The following is a 13,015-nucleotide window of genomic DNA, read 5'->3' on the forward strand; positions in this document are numbered from 1 at the left end:
TTGTCACGCTATTTATTACCCCACCATTAATGGCTTATTAGGGCCTCTCTCATAGCTAACCATTAGGAGTCCTGTGCGGGAGGATGGCCCAGCCACTGAAGCCATAATGGGGGTTATTACAACACGCTGATGGGGTGGAGGTGTTGAAGGTGTTGAGAGCAGCGATACGTGTCGTTTACTGTGAAAAGAGCTGAGAGTCAGGGCCTCGCCGGGGTCGTTAAAAGGGCATTGCGCTCATATCAGATGTAGTAAAAGAGGAAAGGCCTGGGAGCACAGCGGATAGATAGAATGGTGGATGGAGAAAGCTGAAAAGTTTAACAGAACACGGTTCAAGTGTTTAAGAAGTATCTGCTTAAAAGCAGCAGGGAATTCACAGATTAAAACTGAATGCAATCTGCTTGTTAAGTGGTGATGTATGGAATACTGTTTCCGGTCCAAGCCGCTACTCATTTGAATTAGTTTATGACCACTTTCTAGTCATATCGCACATTAAAGTGAATTTTATATAAAAGCATAGTGTGCACAACAGTCTCTGGACCTGCTGCATCACAAACACCAACATTTGAACAATTTATCAAACATTAATCACTTTCTGGCCATCTAATATTAGGCAGGGATATAAATTGTGATCATGATTTTCGAAAGTATTATTATTACCATTTGTTGAGTCTCCCCATACAGTTTAATCAAGCGCTTAGAACCGAAAGCTGCTTTTTGCATGACATCCCACTTAAATGCATTTTAATGCAAGAAAGAAGAGCTTTTGAGAGGAGTAAAGGTTGTACAGGGCTCGAACTTAACTCCCTTACTGGGTAGCACTGGTGCTCCAAACTTCAAAAATTTAGGAGCACCATTGCAAATTGTATATCAACGTATTTATGGTTTATATTTATTGAAAACAACATCAATTAGAGCTAACAAAACCAGAAACAACTATCTAACTAATTCTGTAATGACTTACTGATGTTTGCGCAATAATTTCAAAATTAATGTCCAGTAATTAATTTCCAGTTATTATTATTCAATCATTAATGTCCAGTAATTAAATTCCAGTAATTATTAAATATTAATGGTGATGAAGATGACAATAATACTAACAATGAATTACATTTCTCATTATCATGCTGTCTTGAATGTTCTTGAAAGTGAGTTATGTGCTATAAAAAGTCTGTTACATTAAGAAAAATAAAGATATGGTTTGCATCAAACAAAAAATGAAGCATTGCAGTAAGAAATATCCATTTTGCACTATTGTTTTTATATGCATCAGTTTAATAAACAAATAATATTTCTGCTACAAAACATAAAGGCAAGATTATAATCAATCATTCAATTAAATGCTGAAAGCTGCAAAGCAGTCATCAGTAACTAACTAGAAGAATGTTCATCTCAAGGAAGAATGGACAAAAGAAAGGACCACTTCAACCACTTTTTAAAAGTTTTGGTTTTGGTCTGTGTCATTTTAAATGCTCAGTCTTGTTATGCACCAATTTACATTTTTCTGTGTTTGTGGAAAAGCAGGTTAGTCAATCGGAGCAGGTTTCTCAGGATGACCACCTGCGCAGTACAGCATGCATGAGCATGCCATTATTTGTAACTTTAGGTGGGTTTGCAAACCTGTGTACTTTTCATTGTGTCTTCCTCAAACTTCAGGCATTCGCATTTCCCGTGGTCACAAAAGCTTCTGTCATCTGACAGCGGAAAGCTGTAAATTTGAGTTTCGAGCCTGTTGTATATTGAGCACATTTTTTAAAGAACTTTTTATTAAAATTTTTTAGAGATATTGCCAGTTTTTATTTCTTTTTGCGATAATTTATTTCTCATTTGCTGTATGTTTTATTAATTTAATGATGTCAAAATATTGCATATTTTATACATCTAAAATATTTTGGCAATACTGTACAAAATGCTCCTGAATAGAATAAAAGTAAGAGAAATAGTGGAGTTGTTTCCTTTTTTTTAAACTTTAACCTATTGAAAAGGAACAGTGTCTAGCAGTTTCATAATAAATTAAAATAGTGTTAAAAATCGAATTATGTTTTGCTTGTCGCATATAGTTTACTATTTATGTGCTGTGGGTAAAAGGTGTGTTTCAATCTGGCTACCACTGCAAGTATATTTCAAACCAGTGGGAAGCACTGCAACATACTGTAACATGTTGTTATTCTTTTTTAAGATCATGAGTGGTTGTGTAAGCATTTTACTGCATATCATACTGTGTATGACTGTATATGTGACAAATGCAATTTGAATTTGAATTTGAAAAGTTAAAGTATAGTACATCATGCACGACTGCATTGAGGAATAAAGATTGACAAATAAAATTACCTGCAAAGCTTTATCATTTTTTCTTAAATGCAGCATAAAAAAGCCCTTTGTAAACTATTCACATCACACTTGCTTTGACTAGAAGGAGAGGGGGAGGCAGTGAAAAATGGCACAAAGAAAACGAGACAGCAAAAGAGAGAGAGAGAGAAGAAGAAGAAAGAATCGTAGGGGAGGCTGGGAAATCCCCAAACAGTTGTTATTGATTCCAGTGTTTACGGGCAGATAGTTTAGTGCCGTTTACAAAACAGAACAGATGCAGCCAGTGAGCAAAAAGGTAAACAATTGCTGTGTGGCAGGTTGCCAAATCCCCGGCCCGGAGTATTAAACTCACACTGAAGTGCATTTCCCCTTTGGGTTACACTCGCTGCCACTTCATCTCCTCCATGCTTGCTCCCTCATTCCTTCTTTCATTCTCCTTCCCTCACACACACACAAACAGACGAGCGGTTCCAGCTCTCGCTGGCTGGCTTGTCCTGCTCTGACCCTTGGGGCCGTGTTCTGCCTAGCTGGGCCATTAGTGCAGGGAATTGCATGTGTCTGACATGGCCCTAAAAGCAATTATTAAATGCTTTTCTCCAAATGATGCCCAGCCTCTTTAGGGAATGGGCAATCACGCAACAATTTAGCCACTGATTTCATTTCCTCTCTTTCTCGTATCGGTGTTGATTGGCCTCTCTGGCAGAAAAGTGACGAAAAACGAGAGAGGTGCAGGTCTTTAAAAGGAAATGCAACTTGACCCAAAACATTGGGCATTCAGAAAAGAAAAAACTCAACTACTAAGGTTGTTTAGTAAACTAAGACTAAAACTATTGGTCAAAAATATATATGTTAATATAATATAATAGTTAATATAATAATATTTGTTAACTGAAGTAAAATAAAATATTCACAATAAACGAAATATTAAAACTAAACTAAACTGTCACTGAAAAACTGAAATAAAATGAGCAATACATAAATAAATACATCATTATTTTCACAATTAACAAGCACTCATTCTGTGATGGAAAATTTGACCTGCAGCTGTTTGGAGAAATACCTGTGGATGGAGCTTTTATAGACAAACACTGTATATCAGTCAAGCATATGTTTATATACAATACAAAACATATTTTCTATTCAAACATTTTTGATGGTCCATTTGTTGAATTTAAGTTACATTGCATCTACATGGCAACTAATTCTCATTAGATTATAAGTAGACTGTTAAATTGGGGTTAGGGTTAGTGTAAGTTGACATGTACTTGCAAAGCTAAACACATGTGCTGTCTGTGTGTTTGTGTTTGTGTGTGTATCTGTGTGTGTGCGCGTGAACTTTGTAACGAGATTGTGTGTGACTTGTCGTTGCAACTCATTAAATGCATCAAATACTGATTGGTAAAGTTCTTACTGTAGTATGTCTCACAAACGTTACGTGAGATCTTCTTCCTTTATGTCTGTCTGTTGTCTGAATCATCCCAGGGAGGAGATTAAGGCACACAGTAAAGCATGTAGAAACAGTGGGTGGGGAGGACTAGCCTTAAAGGCGCAGTATAACAAAACCGCAAGCTGATGCAAAAATAGAAACTTATAAAAGGTATAATAAAAAATCTGATGAGTGTTTTGAGCTAAAACTTTACAGACACATTCTGGAGACACAAAAGACTTATATTAAATCTGAAAAAAGGAGTAACCTAGGTGCCCTTTAACAAACTTATCCCTCAGGTTTTTCCAAACTTTTACAAAAACGATCCTCCTTTCCTAGCCAAGAATTATTGATCATCTGGTTATCTCTATGATGATCACGCATGAACGGATCATTAAGATGTCTGTACAGGCATACCTGTTTCAGACAAAATCTCTTCAAAGTGATTCTTATTCAACTCAAATCAGATGCGGTGCCGCGAGAACTGTTCACCCGAAATCTGTTAACTCCGCCAGCGGAAATCATGTTGTGCGCACCGAAAGCGAACCTCCGCAAACACCGCGATGACATCACATTCGCCGTGCGCTCTGAGTTCAATAACAAAAAGCTGATTGGCTAATCCATGTTGGTCTCATTTGTAGTTGTAATACTGCAAATTACATTTAATTTGACTAGTGGACTAGTGAAATAAAGAACTTAAACAACAATGAAGAATTGAAATGAGCATTAGATGTAGTATTACATGGACATCGGAAAAATAAGACCTGTGCAAAAATATTTAAGACCTAGAACAGCGAATTTAAAACTTTTTAAGGCCTAAAATATCGATTTTTAAGACACTGTTATGAAACTATTTCATAACTGTAATAAGAACCAATTCAATCATAACTTAACATTAAAACAGCTATCATAACATTATTTATCAATATGTGACTCTTTTTGAATTCTCGCAAACTATAGAAATAAAAAATATAAAACAGGAAATATGTTGGGACCATTGTTGTTGTTTACATCCCTCAAAATGGTAGCCGTATATATGGCTATTACATAACCATAACTCACTGTGATATAGCCTAATTCATTAGTTTGTTGTATCGTTTTGCTTTCTCACTACAATCGATACGCTCCAGAGTTCGTTTTCAATCAAGCCAAGATCTACTCATTCTGGCGATCTTGGACTGATTGTTTTGTGGCAGATTCGAGTGTGATTGCTGAATTCACATATGCCAAACGAACTACGCTAACTGGGCAAACCAGAGAGGTTCCTAAACAAACATCTAGGTGTGAAAGCACCCATTCTTTTGTGGACATTGGATGTGTTCTGTTAACTGTGCTAAACCAGAATTACTAAAACTAAATATAAAACTAAAGTAATAATAAAAAATAGGAAAATATGCTCATTTTACAACGTCTCTAGACAGCTGAGCTTTAGCTCTAAGTTTTAGCTTAACTTAGCATAGATCATTGAATCGGACCATAGATATTTACATCAGATGTCGCTTACACTGTTGTTGTCTATTGGAAGAAATGTGTCAATAGAGCTGCCATTTTTGAACAGGGTAGCGCTCCTTTGAAATGAATGTGGGACAGTGGAGGTGCAGTGGAGGATTGTGGCCATCCAGAGCCAGAGATATATACTCATATGTACATATAAATATGATTGTGAATTTTCCCAGTGGTCAGTATGCAAATATTTTTTTAAATTGCGAAAATTATAATTTTACATCACTTTTTTAACATCGATGGATAAGAGATCGCACGAGTATTCCTGACAAAGACTATGTGTTTATGTGCATGGAAATGTAATATCCTCCCTCCCTGTTTAATTTGACTTAATCCATGTCCTGAAACACACCCCCTCTCCTGCTTTCACTTCTCATTCTGACGGAGGGAGCGATTCGTTTGTGAGTGAATCTCCGTTATGAACGACTCATTCACTTAGCCGACAATAATAAATGTTTCTGGCACCGCAGAATCTTGTTGTCATATTTCATTTACATTATTTGCTTATTTTATTCAACAAAACTAGCATGAGCCTAGTATTTAATGCGAGCTGATGCTACTTTGTCTTATAGTGAATGCAATAAGTGACTGTACATCATTAATGTTACTTGTTTAGCACAAAGGTTTGTAACATAGAAAATTGTAAAAAAACAAAATCTTACCTATGAAATGTTCTGCCTTTATGCTTTGTTTTCTTTGTTTGCTCCTTACTACACCCGTACACAACGCTAAAAGTCCAGCATCTTTAGATTGGCACACTGTCGTGACTAGTGCGGTTGAATGACATTTGTCCTAGGAGCACTGTACAAATGTGGCGGCGTTATTGACGCATACTCAGGGTCTGTATGTGATATCTAGTGTATCTATGGAATCGGACTAGACTATTAGCATCTCACTCGAAATTGACCAGAGAGTATGAATAATTTTTCAATTTAAAGCTTGAATCTTCTGTAGTTAAATCGTGCGCTTCAGCCGAAAATGAAAAGTTGCTGTTTTCTAGTTCGCAATGGCTATACTCTCATCTTGGTGGGGAAAAAAAAAATCAAGAAATGTTTTTGTCGTGGCTGTAGCAGGAACAGTGATATTGTGAAGCACCTGAAAATTAGAACATTTTTGATATTCTAGCTTTGGTCATATTTGAGCAAGATGCTAATGATCTAATCTGATTCAATCATATATGCTAAGCTAAAAGTGCTACCATCAGACATGAAGATCAGCTGAATGGATTCAAAGATGATGAAACTCAAATAACACTGGTAAAATGAGTCGATTTTCAAAAAAGAAAAAAAAAAGAGTGCTCCTTTAAAAATTCAAAACTATAATAAGCTTTCAACAGCCACGTTGATGGTGGCACTCCATCGAATGACCCCAAGACTTTTGTGTGTCATGAAAAAAAAAGATATATAAATAAAAATAAAAAGATCTGTATAGAAGTGCATGCTCTGGGGATTAAAGTTGTTTTATATATGCTTGTTTACATTTCGGCCATTATGGGAAAGAGTGAAAGAGAGAAAAGTATGTGAAAGCACTTGCTATCTGTAAATGTAGAGATTGGTCTATCTCACATAACAGAGTGAGCACTCTGGGTGGTGTTGTGGTTGGCAGGGCCTCGGGGCCTAAACGGACCACATGTGGAGCCCCCTGATGGCCTGAGGGAGTCTGAGTGCTGTGGTGTGCAGTGGGTTGTCTGTTGCAGCCCGCTGCTCACTGAGACAGGCGGCATTAGAAACCGCCTCCACTGACACACGCTAAACCGGGCTCCTTCAATGCCAGAGGCACAGTCCAGCTGGGATACAGTAGGGGTTGGGCGGTCCTTCTTGGAGTCAGAAATGGCAGGTTTTGATATCTTTATTACATTGCTATGGGGCGGAGTAACCGGTGAGTCTCCATTTTGGCAGCAATATGTGCAATAATAGGTGTTTCGCTGGTTACACACGTTAGCCAAATTACTAAAACAAATCAATGGCTGGTGTAACAGAACCGCATGAAATTTCTGAGCAATCAAAGAGTCAGATTTTTACCTTGGTTTATATCAAATTAACTAATCGTTATGTCTACTGTGAATACAAAATAAAAACCTTCCCCTTTAATGTTACATTCCAGCTAAAGAGGTTGGATTTTTGCAGAAATTTTAGCAGCCATTACTTCAGTCTTCAGGGTCAACTAATATTTCTTCTGCTAAAGAATGTATTATTATTTATTCTTCTTCTTCTTATTATTATTATTAATATTATTATTACTATTATGTATAATAATAATAATACTACTACTACTACTACTACTAATAATAATAATAAGAAGAAGAAGAAGAAGAAGAGGAAGAAGAAGAAGAATAACAATGTTAATAATAATAATAACAATAATAATAATAATTTCTTCAGCAGAAGAAATGTCATTATTATTATTATTTCTATTACTATCATTATTGTTATTATTCTTATTATTATTACTACTACTAATAATAATAATAATGATAATAACAATAATGATGATGATGATGATAATAATAATAATAACACTAATACTAGTACTACTACTACTACTACTACTACTACTACTACTAATAATAATAATAATAATAATAATAATAATAATAATAATAATAATAATAATAATAATAATAATAATAGAAATATAATGCTTGCTTGATTTTATTTTATTTTATTTAGACTTTCTGGTATATACATACATATATATATATATATATATATATATATATATATATATATATATATATATATATATATATATATATATATATATATATATATATAATATTACAATATTCATTCATTCATTATTCAACAGTAGTCGCCACTTATTCATCATGTGTTTTACACAGCGGATGCCCTTCCAGCTGCAACCCAGTACTTTATTTTATTTTATTTTATTTTATTTTATTTTATTTTATTTTATTTTATTTTATTTTATTTTATTTTATTTTATTTTATTTTATTTTTTTTTTTTTTTTTTTTAATTATTTTTTTTTTTTTTGGAAACCATCATTATTTATTTAAAATAAAAATATTTAGTAGCTTTTCTGCATTTCTTTAAGCTAACTTTTGACCTATGCCTACTTTATTATGCAGGATTTCTATTTATGTGCTTGAAAATCTATTTGTATGTTATGGGCAAAAACAAAAAAGGTCAGGAAAAGTAATAACCAAAATAAAATATCACTGAAAACGATATATTTTTAAATGTTAGCTATCAAAATAGGTCATATTTGCTGATGTTTTTCTGCTTATCACAAGTGATTTAAATACAGTCTTGTACAAAAGTGTGACAATTGAATGTGCTTTTAAATAGCCTTTTTTAATCGCAAATTGCGTCTGATAGCATAACAACTTTCAAATGTTGAAAAAAAAAAAACAATACATTTTACATTTGTGAATGATCTTTTTCAATTAAACCAGACTTCATTTTGATTTCATAGTTTAGTTTCGTACCCCAACCCAGGCAACACAAATTTTAACCTTGCTGTACTATTGGTGTGATGAGATGCCTACTCCACGAGACGAGGCGAGACACAAGATCGGGTTCCTGAGAATGAGACAAGACAAGATGTTTATACTAATTTTAAGAAATCTTCAATGATTAAAATGGAAAAAAGTCTTTTATTCAACTAAACAAAAAAAAAAAGTAAAAATCTCAAAAAACAAAACTATTTAGGTTCTTTTTTAGATCAACTATGTAATGAACGGTTTTTTACTTCTATTTTAATTAATTCTATGCAGTAAAGGACATGCAAAACCTGCAAAATATTTGCTAATATACGAACGGAAAATAGATTTGTATTCAACTAGGGAAAAAAATCCCAAACTGCAACTGCAAAAGGACATGCAAACACTGCAAAACATTTAGAGATAAACTCTACTGACTGACTTCACTGGGTGTGAGTATAAATTAAGGACTGATAGGAGAAAGATATTTTAATGTAAGTTAATACCGCTTGCTGGATGAAAAAAACTCAGAGGCCAGCCTGGGTTGCCAGGTGTGTGCAAAGCGCTTGATTTGCAGTTCAAATACAATCCTGCCTCCAATCTTCAGTGCTAATTTCACCCTCTTGCTTTATCATTACATCACAACTTTTCACTATGACGAGAAATCTCGTCGCGATTTAATTTTGCGAGATCTTATCATACGAGATCTCATCACATCTATATTCTACTCATAAGTGTGTAAAACAATAATGATCATCTTTAAACACAATTTATTTAGGATGAGCATAGAAGTTAACACAAACATGTACAGTGTCTGTACATGTACAGTGTCTTTGAATTATAAATAAGGCATATAAAGGGCATATAGTTGAAGTCAGAATTATTAGCCCCCTTTGAATTTTCTTTTCTTGAAATATTTACCAAATGATGTTTAACAAAGCAAGGAAATTTTCATAGAATGTCTGATAATATTTTTTTCTTCTGAAGAAAGTATTATTTGTTTTATTTTTATTTTTTTAAAAACCATTTTAAGGTCAAAATTATTAGCCCCTTTAAGCTATATTTTTTTCCGATAGTCTCAACACAATTTCACGGCAATTCATAACTTTTTGATTTAGTGGCTAATTCGTATAATTTCGTATGATCTAATTTGTACAATTTAGTATGATTTGCTCATCCCCCAATGACCGTTGGGTTTAGGGGTGGGGTTAGATGCCACACCTCCTTTTTAAAATCATACAATTTCGGATGACAGAACTCGTAGGAATTAGCCACTAAACATATTAAAAAATAAACAGGTGGCCTAATAATTCTGACTTATATATACTCTATATAGTGTTTCGGCAAGAACATATAAACATCAGCCAGCTTTTTCGCTCTCTCTCACAAACACGCTTTCTCTCTCACTTCCACCTTTTCAGTTCTTTATCCTGTCTGCTACAAATCCACTGAGGTGTGATAGTAAGGGTTTAAACTCCTCATTGTTCCAGATCAGCTGACCTGTATGGCAGTCTCCCGAGTCCAGCCCTCACCCCATTACCTCTAAGAAAAAGTCGAGGGGAAAAAAAGACGACATAAAGTGAGAGGGATGAAAAGCAAAGGATGGAAGAAGATGGGTACAAAGGGCTGAGACTCCCACATCTGGTGAAGGAGGTGAGGGAGGGGGGGGGGAAACAAAGTCTGTTCATCCCTTTCAGATGGAGGGGTTAAAGGAACTGGCATATCTGCGCATGAAAAGCTGTTAAATGCTTCAGTGCTTTGACAGTGTGTGATGCCAGGAGCGGCGGTGCTCCCGTGGGACGGCGCGTCAAGATTCACCCCCCACAACCCCCCACCCACACTCCTAGCTTCTCCCAGACGAGCTTCCCGCAAAATATGAAGAAAGAAGAAAGCACAATAAATAACACCCAACAAGACAAAGAAAAAGAAACAGCAGGTTGTTTTGATGCCTTCCATTGAAAGCGAAATCCTTACTCGTCATTTTCTTAATAAGATTTAGCTATAGAGCTAACAAAAAAATGTCAACAACTGTCAAAGCGCTCATTGTTTGATTTCGCTTCATGCTCAGATTTCCTAAGATGGTTGTTAGCTAGAAAATCAGCCATAAAGTGGCAAACGTGTGTGTTGTTCTAAATGAAAAACAACTACTTCAATCCTTAAATTTTGCCTAGGGGCTTCTGGTAAAATTTTGCAAGTACATTACTTAATGTATATAGTCACAAGTGTCTGACACACGTTCTAGTCAATACACACCATGGAGCACCTCCAGTAAATTATGTGAAGGATTACTGGGCCCCATGTAGGCCTGTACACTCGAATCAAGCCGCCCCATGGATGCAGGGCCAATTATTCAGCCCCACTGCTCCTTTATCCTGTCTTTACAGCCAGGAAATGAAAAAGAGTGTCTGCTGCATGTAAAAATTTGTGAATTGTGACAGGATGGTGAATTAAATGGAAGAAAAGCCCTAATGAGCCCATTCAAAATGGACGCTGATGTCTGAACAAGTAGTCGCAATATGCTAGTCTATTACGAATCTGTCAGTTCAAGACTTCTCGGAATAATGTCAGTGAAATTGCACAAAAAAGCCCCAAAATGATTTTTTAGATTATTCAAATAATGAAATATTGGATAAATGGTGAATGTATAAAGGTACAATGATTTAGTCCATAAAAGGTGTTTGGAGACAAGGAATATTTATGTTGTCTGTTTGTTTTTTGGGTTTTTTTAGAGCTTATTTCAGCCAAGAACTGGTCATGGAAACCTGCATATAACCACATTTTGCATCTTCACATGGGGTTTAGGGTCAGGTATAATTGCCAACCCAAGTGTGCTCCCTCACAAATCTGGAAAAGTGAGGCTAAAATATTTCTTCACCCCTGGTGGCTGGATGCAGTTCTGGTTGGTATAAGCCATAAAATAGAGGGACACTGGAGCGTTTTAAAGCTGCGAAGATCAGCCGAGTCATCAGCGGATCGCTCGTCTTTGTTTGCACTTGGTAAACATTGGTGAAGAGCGGTGAACTGATTTCTGGTAATTTCTGGTGAACACTGGTAAATACTATCAATGGCAAATCAGCAGTGTTTAAGAATGCGGTATTGAAATTCTGTATTGTGACAAGACTAAAATAATGAAAGAATCAGTACATTAACTTAAGTTTGATAAATGGCATCTGTATGTTTTGGAAAGAAAACGTTGGCTAACTAGTGCCATCTCCCCTAACTAAATGAGGTCTGATATCCCTTTTTATTTTCTCTATCCAATCGGAGCGGACATTCGGGTCACCCGGAAGGTAGTGAATTTATAAATTTGTGTCACTTTAAATTTGTGTCACAAAGTTGTACCAGAACCATACTACCTATTATAAATGGTTTAATTAGCCAATTTATTATTTCCAGTTTTGGGTGCACTAAGAATAAAATAACACACTGACCCACTGCAGACTTCTTGCTGGACATCTTGCCTCCTTTGCTGCTGTGTGTGGTGTTGTCTTTCAGTGCCGTCTCAATCTCTTTTGCCATCAGCACACCTAGTTCCTGCGCCACTGTGTTCAGGTAGGTACAGTTGAGGAAGGACAGAATGACATGTGGTTCTGCAACCCCATTTAGCACCTGAATTTCCTCTCTCAGCATTGAGTAAAGAATTGGTGAAGCAGTTTGAAAGCCCAGAGTCAGTCTGTCGAAGCCTTTCTCGCCACCTGGACTGCAACTCTGGCAGTTTTGAAGAACACTGAGAACAGCCTTGATCTGAAGGTGTTGGTACCAGCTAAGGACGTTTATTTCAGGGTAGAGGAATAAGAGCTGGTGAAGATAGTGAATCTTCTGAGGAACATTGGTCTGTGTACCCAGTCCTCCCTCAGTTTGATCCTGTTCATCCATCGTCTGGAGTTTGCCAAGTAAGTGGTTCCGCAATGAGAAACGAATATCATCCCAAATTTCCTGGACCTCCAGAGCAAGGTCATCACGTGGCATGGACAAGGGAGGGATTGGGGAGTGTTCTTGGGTTGATGCGGGGCAGGAAGTTGGGAAAGCAACACCACATTGGGAAGAGATTTTCAGCAGTAACTCCAAAACAGACTCTTCACAAGCCTCTTCTGTTTTCAACAAGGTTTGCTGGTCAAATAAAATAATTAATTAATAATGACAAGAAATTATTGTGGGATCAATAGTATTCCTCAACATGTCTCATGTCATTTTAATCGTTTTGAGTGAGATGGTAATGGTCTAATCCGATTAAATTATATATGCTAAGCTAACACTAAAAGTGCTCCTGTCATACCCAGAGATTGGCTTACATAGGTCTCAAACTCAATTCCTGGAGGGCCGCAGCTTTGCACAG

The 13,015-nt window shown here is 36.0% G+C and overlaps 1 protein-coding gene across 1 annotated transcript in view; it reads right to left on the reverse strand.

The window, feature by feature from the left end:
* kiaa0825 (KIAA0825 ortholog) overlaps positions 1-13,015 on the reverse strand; it is a 342,528-nt gene that overhangs the window by 300,698 nt on the left and 28,815 nt on the right. The window contains exon 4 of the mRNA XM_056458473.1: positions 12,111-12,789. Within this exon, the coding sequence (XP_056314448.1) occupies positions 12,111-12,789 (679 nt within the window). The remainder of the gene's footprint in view (positions 1-12,110; positions 12,790-13,015) is intronic.

The sequence above is a fragment of the Danio aesculapii genome, chromosome 5 (assembly GCF_903798145.1).
Source record: "Danio aesculapii chromosome 5, fDanAes4.1, whole genome shotgun sequence".
Lineage (NCBI taxonomy): Eukaryota > Metazoa > Chordata > Actinopteri > Cypriniformes > Danionidae > Danio > Danio aesculapii.